The following is a 9,727-nucleotide window of genomic DNA, read 5'->3' as shown; positions in this document are numbered from 1 at the left end:
TTTTTCTGGCGTTGGTGATATTTTAGTCTTCGGTGTGTCTCTTCCAGTCCCTGTGCCTTTGGGAGGTGTGCCCACCCCATGACGGTGGGGTTGAGACAGAAAACAGCCGTGAGGAGTGACCGGGAGAAGGGGCGGGCTGGGTGGGGGACAAGAGGAGAGGAACCAGGCACATTCTGCTCATTTCTCCGTTAACTCTTCTTCTGAAACACAGGGAAGAAAAACACCCACTCGGGGGCTGCTAATTTTAAAACATGGTGCCCAGGGCAGTCAAAGTGCACGGGGTTTCAAAATTCTGGGCACCTGTCAGCCCCTTTGGGTCAGAATTGCTTCCTTCTCTCCGACAGGCTGGGAAGCCCTGAAAGGCACGCGGTCTTTCGTGCATTAGGTGTTCCTGACGTTTGTCTGTGATGCACACACAGCAGGAGGTAAATGCCCAAATGCAAGTGACTTAGCTCTTGGCTGATGCCCTCATCCGATCGGTCACTATTGAATACGTCTCCGGCTTCATGCTTCCTTAGCGTCCTCGCACTGCCGCTTCTGACCGTCCTCATCTCTCAGGGGCTCCCAGGTGACCTCCAGCCTCCCGCCGGACCTTCCAAGCCTGAATTCCACACACTTATTTGTTCTTAATGCCCTGCACGTGTATTGACCCTCAACATTTATATGGTGGCGAATGAATGAGTGGATGGATGGATGGGTGGGCAGGTAATCCCAGTGTGTCAGTCAAGGCTTACTCTGTTATAAATACTAGAAATTAGTGCACATGTCATAAGCAGACACGAGCTAGTTCATCAACGCTTTATGGGGTTAGGAGACCCCGGGGGGCGGGGGGAGGAGTGAGGGAATGACAAGCGGAGCAAACACGAGGGGCACGGCACTGAGCCAGCCACGGCCTGCCAGCGAGCGCGGCTTGCTGGGTTGTGGGAGCGGATAATCTACCGCATCCCACCCGCAGCCTGGAACCCGCCAAGAGCAGGCTCTGGCGGAAGACAAGGAAAAGAGTTTGCCTGGCACCTGCCTCCCGTTGCCACGCGCTCTCGGTCCACATACGCTCTGGAGAGGGTGAACGCGCCCACGCTTCTGTGCTGCGTGGCTTCGCCACCTGGAGGCCTCCGGGGAGACCGAGTCCCCGGTCAGCCGAGCGCAGGTGTGGGCCTGGGCCCCCCCGGCCTGACGCAGTGGGGAGGGGGCACGCCTAGAGGAGGCCACCGGGGCCAGGAGGCGAGGCGGTGGCCGAAGCCCTGAGGCGGGGAGCGGGCCCCGGGCAGAGAGTGGGTCTCGAGGCCTCGCCAGGCGGCGCGCGGCAGGCGGCAGGCGGCAGGAGAGCGAAGGGTCTGGTCCTGTCCTCACACAAGTGTTTGTTTCCTGGCGTGTGTGTCACGTAAGGAACTTCCGTTGGGAGGCCACGGTGAAGGCTGGCCGGAGGCTATACGAGGAGCAGCTCCCCACGCACAGAGAAGGTCATTCCTGTAGATGGGCTGGGAGCAACCAGAATGCCTGGCCTCCACCCTGTTCTCTCCTCAGCAGCGGGGGTTAGGGACAAGGCCGGGCTCCGGGAAGGAGGTGGCCCCTGACCGCAAACGAAGGGAGACAGGCACCAGCTAGATGTCCCGTGCTGTCCCCTCCCTCCCCACCCCCGACCTTGAGGGACGTGGCCGGCCCCCCACGCGACACGGAGAGAGGACCCGATTGTCCACCCACATGACCTTCCCCTTTTCTCTTCCTCATCCTCCTTCCAACTACCCCGAAGCCGACGAGGGAGAGAAGACCGTGTTCCTGCCCCGGGGGCTCGGTGGGGGGGGGGCAGGCTCTGGGAGGAGGCTGGCCCAGGAGATTAACACACCAGGGCTCAGCACAGAAGGTGGCGAAGTATCAAGGAATCCAGGAGATGCGGTTATCAACCGTGTGTGTGTGAGTGTGTGTGTGAGTGTGTGTATGTCTGTGTGGGGGGTCTGTGAGTGTGAGTCTGTGAGAAAGAGTACCTAGTGTCGTATAGCGTTCCAGTGTATGAATACGGCACAATTTCTTTATTTTCTTCATCGCAGGATGTCTCGCTTTTGCTTTTTGTGAATAGTGCTGTCGGGAACGCTTTTGTACCTGCTTCGCTGCACAGATTTATCGGTAATTATTGATACGAACGGACCTTCCCCAAACGAGTGGCTTAGAACCAGAACCACTTGTTTGTGCGTGTTTCTGCAGTTCGGACCAGGCTCTGGGCACGTCTGCTGCCTCGCCCGGGGTCCTGCCTGCACTTGTAACTACCAGGGGTCCGGGGCAACCTCGCCCAAACGGTCGCGGTCAGCTGGGGCTCCCTGTGTCCTCCCCGGCAGGACGGCCCATGTGTCTTTATGAGGCAGCGGGCTCCAGGAGAGCAAACTGGAAGCTGGGAGGCCCACGGAGGCCCTGCCTCGAAAGTCACAGTCACTCCTGCCGCATCTTGTGGGTCACACGCTGACCCCTCCTCTTGATGGGCGGGGGGGCACTGGCCCCTGGCGCGTGGTGTGCACGCTGGGACGGCAGGACTTTGTGGCCGTGTTTTCCGGGCTCCCACAGACAGAACCCAGATGCGGAATTACCCGCTGGAGCGCTGGTCTCGTCCTCCCACCCACTGGGTCCCGTTGCTTCCCGTCCCTCCCCGGGCATTGCCAGGCTGGCTAATTTTAGCCATGCTGATTTGGACACCGTGCCTCCTGGTATCTCACTGGGCTTTGATTTGGTTTCGTTTGACTACCCACGAGGCCGAACACCTGTTTGTGTGCTTACTGGCCATTCGTGGTTGGGGAAGGACGTGATCTGTGGGAGGTGTTCATACAGCCTGGAGCTGAGCCGGTTGTAACTCTACTCGGCTCTCTTCCACCTTGAGTGGTTTTCCTCTTGATTAGAAAGGAAGGAACATTTGAGCCCAGGTTTGCAGGGTGGTGAATAATTAAACAGAGCGGGGTCTCTGTTAGACCTCACAGTTAGAAAGCGGCTCAGGGGGACAGCGAGCGGGGCGTTTGAGAGCCAGACGGACAGTGCGTGTGGGGCGCACAGCTCTGGGTGGACGGACAGATGGACGGCGCGTGCGGGGAGCAGGGAAGCCCTGGGTGGACAGATGGACAGACAGTGTGTGGGCGCGGGAGCCCTGGGTGGACAGACTGACAGACGGTGAGTGGGCACAGGAGCCCTGGGTGGACAGATGGACAGACGGTGCGTGCAGGCGTGGGAGCCCTGGGTGGACAGACGGACGGATGGTGTGTGCGGGAGTCCTGGTGGCCCTGGGGGCGATGCGCCAGCACACGAAGGGCCCTCGCTGAGCGGAGACCTCGCACCCTCACTGCACGTTCCCGCTCCGTTATGTAGCGCCCGGAAATCCTGCTGCAAACGTCCAGAGCCGCACACAGACCTCGACACCCTGACCCTGTGTGCGCAGCGCCAGTGCCGAGCAGGGATGGTGGGGCCTAAGGGAAAGGCCAGCGCCCGTGTGTGCGCACGCGCACACACACACGCACACACATGTACATGCTCACACTTATGTGCACACCCGCACGCACACCCCACACGTGAATGCGCACACCTGTGTGCACACCCGCACACACACAGACCCGTAGGAGGCTGAAGACGGAAGCACGGGGGGACAGAGACTCGCGACGGTGGTCACGTTGCTGCAGAAGATCTCGCGGGAACACCCACAACAGCAACGAGATCACACCGAGACACGGCGGTTGGAGGCAGAGAGACGAGCTGGGTCGTCCGCCGTCGTGGCTTCAGAAGAGAGCGACGTCGAGGCGTGCGTACGCGTGTGCGTGTGTACAGGAGAGTGCGGTTTGGGCCTTCTAAACAAACAGCAAGTGTCTGTGAACGTATGAAACGCTTGTGAGGGGTGTGAATCCCTCTCTCACGTTCGGCCAAGCCAGGCTCTGACTTCCGGGCCGGTGGACGTTGTGAACCGCTGGCCGCCGCTCGCGGCAGTGGCGTCGGGAAGCCGTGGTGCCCACCGGGCGAGGAGGAACCCTGGGAACCGCGGCCCCTCCTCGGCAGGAGGGACGGGAGTCCGCGTGGAGGGGCTGTGCCGGCAGACGCCTGGGCCAGGGAGGGGGCCCGCCTGTCCGAATGAATTCGGGGAAGGCTCTCCGGCAACACCCGGCCTGGAGGCTCCGGGTGCGGGAACCGGGCGGCGGCCGCGGGGAGGACGAAAGCGGAAAAGCCTTCGGAGGCCGCAGACTCACCCCGGCGGAGGAGGCTGCAGCCTGAGCTTTGTGCCCTGTGACGCCTGCGAGCAACGTGCGGTCCCGTCCGCCCTCCGCCTCGTACCTGCCCACGGGAAGGCCGTTATTGGCGTTATTCTGGAAGACTAGGGGGAGGAGGGGAGGGTTGTGACATCAGGGCTGCCGCGAGGTTGAGTTTGCTTTGCGATGATTCTCTCTCTGCTTCCTCCCCGATCGCGATAGGAACCCGTGTTTCTGGTGGATTCCCTCCCGGCCTTTCGGATGCCCGCCTGGGAGAACAGCGCATCCGCTATCTACGAGGTGACCCATGGGGTGTGAATCGCCGCCCGATGTCGGCGCTGCGGCAGTGACCCGGGGGGACACACGCCTTCCCTCGTGGGACGCAGGTGCCCGTGGGCATGGAGCGGAGTTTCCTAAGCGGCATTTGAGGTGAGTGTGGGGCGGGCAGCCCCCGCGTGTGCGATCGCTTGCCAGGTTTATGTCAGCTGCTGTCCTGCGTGGATGTTTTCTGTCCGCTCTTCCGTAACCCCCAGCGTGGCTTCACCGGGCGGCCGCCACCGTCCCTCCCACCACATCACAGATGAAGAGACGGACGCAGACGAGCTGGACGATGCGGCCGAGGTGGCCTCACCTGGGATCAGGCGGGGACAGGACCGCATCCAGCCCCGTGACAGCCGCACCATCAGCACCCGGGCCCCTCCAGAACGCACGCCATGCTTCTCTCTTCTTCCCTCGCTAGGTCTGGTCGCCGCGGTGGCTCGGAGGCGCGGAGGCCAGCGCGATGGAGGAGGACACTGAACTGAGAACCGACGGAAACTCACTCTTAAAGGCCGTGTGGCTGGGGAGGCTCAGGCTGACCAGACTCCTCCTGGAAGGGGGCGCTTACATCAACGAGAGCAATGACAAAGGCGAGACGGCTCTCATGGTGGCCTGCATCACCAAGCACGTGGACCAGCAGAGCATCAGCAAGTCCAAGATGGTCAAGTACCTGCTGGACAACAGGGCGGACCCCAATATCCAGGACAAGTCTGGCAAGACGGCCCTCATCCACGCCTGCATCAGGAGGGCCGGAGGAGAGGTGGTCTCCCTGCTCCTGGAGAACGGCGCGGACCCCAGCCTCGAGGACCGCACGGGGGCTTCGGCTCTGGTTTACGCGATACACGCGGATGACAAAGACGCCCTGAGACATCTCCTCGACGCCTGCAAAGCCAAAGGGAAGGAGGTGATCATCATCACCACAGATAAATCATCAGCGGGCGCCCAAACCGCCAAACAGTACCTTAACGTCCCTCCGTCACCCAAAGTGGAAGACAGACAGTCACCTCCACTGTGCGCGTCTCCCTCGGACGTCGAACTGAAGGCTCCGGGCCTGGGCGCTCCGCCCAGCGAGCGGGAGGACGACTTCTTCAGCGTCCAAACGGGGCATCCGAGTGGTGGCCACACCGCCAAGGCTCTCAACGAGCCTGGGTCACCCACCAGGAAAGTTGGGAACCTCAAGAGAGCTCGCCTGCCCCAGCTGAAGAGGCTCCAGTCCGAACCCTGGGGCCTGATTGCGCCGTCCGTGCTGGCTGCTTACGTGCGTCAGGACGACGCCCACGGCGTGGGCACAGACAGCGAGGGCGTCAAGAGCATTAGCGACGTGTCCTTCCCCAAAAGGGGGCCGCTCTCCAGAGCCAGCAGTATCGACGGCAAAGACCCCGCCCTGTTCCCCACATTCACAGAGCAGATCCTGAAGATCCCAGCCTCGCCGGCACCCGCATCCTGGAAGGCCGCCTACGACAAGGGCCAGGCGTCCCACCCTCGTGTGGCCAGAAGGGGGACTCTCCCTGTGGAGCAGGAGAAGCCTGGAGTCAGTCCAGCAGTGTCCCGCAAGCGGCTGGAAAATGACCCGTACGATTTCGATCCGCAGCCAGGGGCCGACCAGCTCAATCCCGTCTCCCTGGAGTCGGGCAAAGGGCCCCTCGAGAGGAAGAGGCCGAACGGCTCCCGCGAGTCCCTGGACGCGGCGCCCAGCACCTCCCCCAGCTCGGCGCGCCCCAGGCCACCGCCTCTTCTGGAAAGGCGAGGTTCTGGGACTCTGCTGCTGGACCGCATCTCGCACACCAGGCCCGGCTTCCTTCCGCCTTTAAACGTAAATCTGAACCCACCCATCCCGGATATCAGGCCCGGCGGCAAACCTTCTTCTCCGCTTGCCAGCGGCCTAAAATCCATGCTGCCCGTGGCTCCCAGCTCACCGAAGAGAGCTGACTCGAGGGGCCAAAAGAAACTACTCCGGAGGCACTCCATGCAGGTCGAGCATGTGAAACAGCTGTCTGGCTTCGAGGAGATCATGGCCTAGACACTTCCAGAGGGTCTCCACGTACCCGACGACAGGCACCGTGATCCGGACCAACACAGCCGTGTGGGCCCTCTTCCTCCCGCCCGTCCCCCTGTGCTGCTGTGCGGCCCGCCTCACAGGGTACGGAACAAGGCCCCGCTTCCCTTCTGAAATGATCGTGGGTTGTTACGGGTTTGCTTGGAAAGGGCTCAGGCTAATTGGGTTCTGGGGATGAGGTTACCGAAAATAAATTTCTCCGAGGGAAGAAAACCTTTGGGGTTTGAGAGTAACGCAGGTGGTACGGCGATCTAGGCCCCTGACCTCAGTTCCTTTCCACCAGACAAACTAGAATTTAGATCCCAGGACGGCAGTGAAAGCATGCCCTTAGTACTAAATCTATAAAGTGCCTACAAAGGAAATGAGGCTTTAGAATTTGTCATGTGTGCAAAAGCTCGAAACTGGCCCCTGAGATCTGGCAAGCTGCGTGTTATGTGTCAGCCCAAGGTGGAGAAGGGGGGACAGAGCCCCCATCAGAAGCACCAGAAGGCGGGGAGGGGGGGAGGCCCCCCCCCATCACGGGGGCTCTGGCTGCCTGTCACCGGGTCATGGGGCAGTGTCCTGCTCGGCACGGTCACGGTCTTCCCAAACCCCCCTATCACACTGTGTTCACGTGCTCATCTGGATGTGCTGTGAGTCCCCAGATACAACTACACGTCCCCCAGATTCCGATGTGCCGTCGTCATCGGCGCGTCAGATGTGAAATCGGCCTCATCCGCCTGCCCTGACGTGAGCCGTGCCAAAATCTTGGGAAGACACAGCCAGGGTCTGGTAATTAATTTGGAGGTAAATGTGATACGGTTTCCAGAATAGACCTGTTTCTTGCCTGTTCTTCTGAAAAGTCGGTGACAACCCCCCACCCACCCAAAGCCAGAACAATACGTAGCGCTGGGCCGCGCACACGCGGAAAGCACAAGTGGGAGGTTCTCAGGCTGGAGGGAGTGGCGGGGAGTGGATCGGGTGTTGTAGCCCGAAAACTTCCGGGGGTGCAGACTGGCGTCTCCCCTGCTCTTGTCCAGGTAACTCCAGAGAAATCCGGTTTCTGCGAATTATCTGAAGTGTCTACGTGGCGGGAGGTTTGTAGAGATAAGCCGGGTGACGCTTTCCAGCCGTTGCACAAACCCAGGAAGGGAAGCAGAGACTTAGCACGCTTGGTGTGACGGGGCCACATTTCAGATGACGGGCCTGGTCGTTTTCCCGTTCATTTTTCCCTCCTGCTGCTCAGATTCGTGTGCTCTCTGGTTGGAAGAATGTGGTCCCTGGGGGTCGCCTCCCGTGGAGGAAGGAGTAGAGGCTCTGAGGTCTGGGTTTGCAACTCTGTTCCGTCATTTCCCAGCTTGGGGACTTCGGCTTTTCTAAGCCTCCACTCGGTTGTCTGCAAAATGGGCTGTGCCGCACCCGGGGCGAGGAGGGGTCGCCCGGTCTCCCGCACATCTCCAGGCCTCTGAGGCTTCAGAATCTACAAGTTATACGTAATATCCCACACGGAACGCAGTCAAGTCCAGCTGAAAAGTTCAAGTATCTCCTTGAGCTCCTCCGTGGTTCCGTAGTCCTGAGCCCCAAGTACACTCGTAAAGTAAATTCTGCCGCATCCGCTTCTCATACGATAGCGTCTCTGCGACGACACTTGCTAGACCCTTACCGGGGCATCCCGAACAAAAGTGCTGACGACCAACGATGCTCACAGAGAAGCCAAATGTTCATTTTTTGATGCTTCCTCCAGGGCGGGCCCGTGCCCAGCCTGGGCACCACTGACACTTTACGCTGGGTCGTTCTGTGCCGTGGGGGCTGTCCTGGTCCACCCGCTAGATGCCAGCAGCATTCTCCCCCGAATTGCGACAACCAGAAACGGCTCCAGACAAGGTCAGACCGCTGGGGGGCGCCATCACCTCGGCTGATCACCGCCGCTCCAGGAGAAGGCGGTGCCAGAACAAGTCAAAACCCACGAAGCCGCACGCGGTCTGGCTGGCTCGGCCCTGCCCCTCACTCGAAGCCGTTCGAACTGTGCTTCTGTAGGACGACTGTGGTCGGGCTCTCAGGATTCCCGGCAAACACAAACGGAAGTGCCCGTGGCCCTGTGCTCCTTGCAGGGAGGGAAGAAAAGCTCGTAAACTCGCGCAAACCGAGGGCTCGCGGACTTGGTTTAGTGTGGACAATCCGTGTTCTTTCCAGGGCCCTTTAGTCTCGAATGGTTCCTACCAAAGGCACACGATGAGCGGCAGAGAAACAACCCTCCGAAGCATTACAGAGAGAACCGTACAGACAACCGCTGTTGTCAGCACATCACGCACGCACACACACACGTGTGTGCACACGCACGTGCGGCCAGTGCTCTCCAAGCGTCGTTCGTGCTGGTGAAAGCCCTGCATCTAACTGCGGGGGAGCAGCGCTGCACACGAGCATTTGTCTGAACCTTCAGCCAAGACCGGAAAGCCCGATTCATCTTGGTAGCGAGCACGGCACATCCATAGCGATGAGCTCAGGTGAAACGCGAAACGTGGTAGCTACTCAGCCGGAGCGACCTGTCCGTCCCCGGATGCCTGTGGCAGGCGCTGTCACGGCACTCCCCGCCTGCATCGGTCACTTGTGCCCCTCCCCTTGGCCTTCCTCTAGACAGTCACCGGATCGTCCCTGTCTCATCCCTGTTTGACGATGCAGTAGCTGAATTAGGCCGTTCCAACCTGGTGTGCCCACCATACGCTTTATCCTGGTTCGTGCATAAGTAGGCGATTTTGTCCAGGTTAACAAACCTCACAACGATGCTTCTTAAAAGCATATTTTAGATTCAAATGTGCTTCGTAGGTCAGAGATTAGCTTTTCTTTTCGGGATCCTGGCGTCACTACAGAATTTCGCTGCCATCTGTGGTTTTAACAACCCATCCACTTGAGACCTTCCGGAACGTTTATCAAAATATGGGACACGAGTCTAAAGTTTAAAGTCTGGGACTTCGGTTTAATTTCCAGACACTCCAAAGCCGGTTTTTGTTTTACTTGTTTGTTTGAATCATTGTCAATTCTCTTAGAATTTCATCCAGTGAACGGTATCCTGCAAAACGCAGGCTGTGTCTGACCGTCTGCCTCTGTGTTGGTGCTTTGGACGTATCCCTGTTGCTTGAGCTCGTTCTCTACGGCGTTCTACTCTAGC

At 59.8% G+C, this 9,727-nt stretch overlaps 1 protein-coding gene across 1 annotated transcript; it reads left to right on the top strand.

The window, feature by feature from the left end:
* The first annotated feature begins 4,584 nt into the window (after positions 1 to 4,584).
* Positions 4,585 to 6,565, top strand: ANKRD34C (ankyrin repeat domain 34C). The gene is made up of 2 exons (XM_047086502.1): positions 4,585 to 4,637; positions 4,948 to 6,565. Exon 2 carries the CDS (start codon positions 4,990 to 4,992, stop codon positions 6,544 to 6,546), a length of 1,557 nt encoding a protein of 518 aa, XP_046942458.1. The 5' UTR covers positions 4,585 to 4,637; positions 4,948 to 4,989; the 3' UTR covers positions 6,547 to 6,565.
* Positions 6,566 to 9,727: the final 3,162 nt, after the last annotated feature.

The sequence above is a fragment of the Lynx rufus genome, unplaced genomic scaffold (assembly GCF_022079265.1).
Source record: "Lynx rufus isolate CCGP_SWC_20201006 ecotype Redwood Valley unplaced genomic scaffold, mLynRuf1.p SCAF_21, whole genome shotgun sequence".
NCBI lineage: Eukaryota > Metazoa > Chordata > Mammalia > Carnivora > Felidae > Lynx > Lynx rufus.
This window is presented reverse-complemented; position numbering and strand designations above follow the sequence as displayed.

Bases quoted from the DNA above. Each gene is read 5' to 3' on its own strand.
- ANKRD34C (XM_047086502.1), top strand. From the start codon at position 4,990: ATGGAGGAGGACACTGAACTGAGAACCGACGGAAACTCACTCTTAAAG.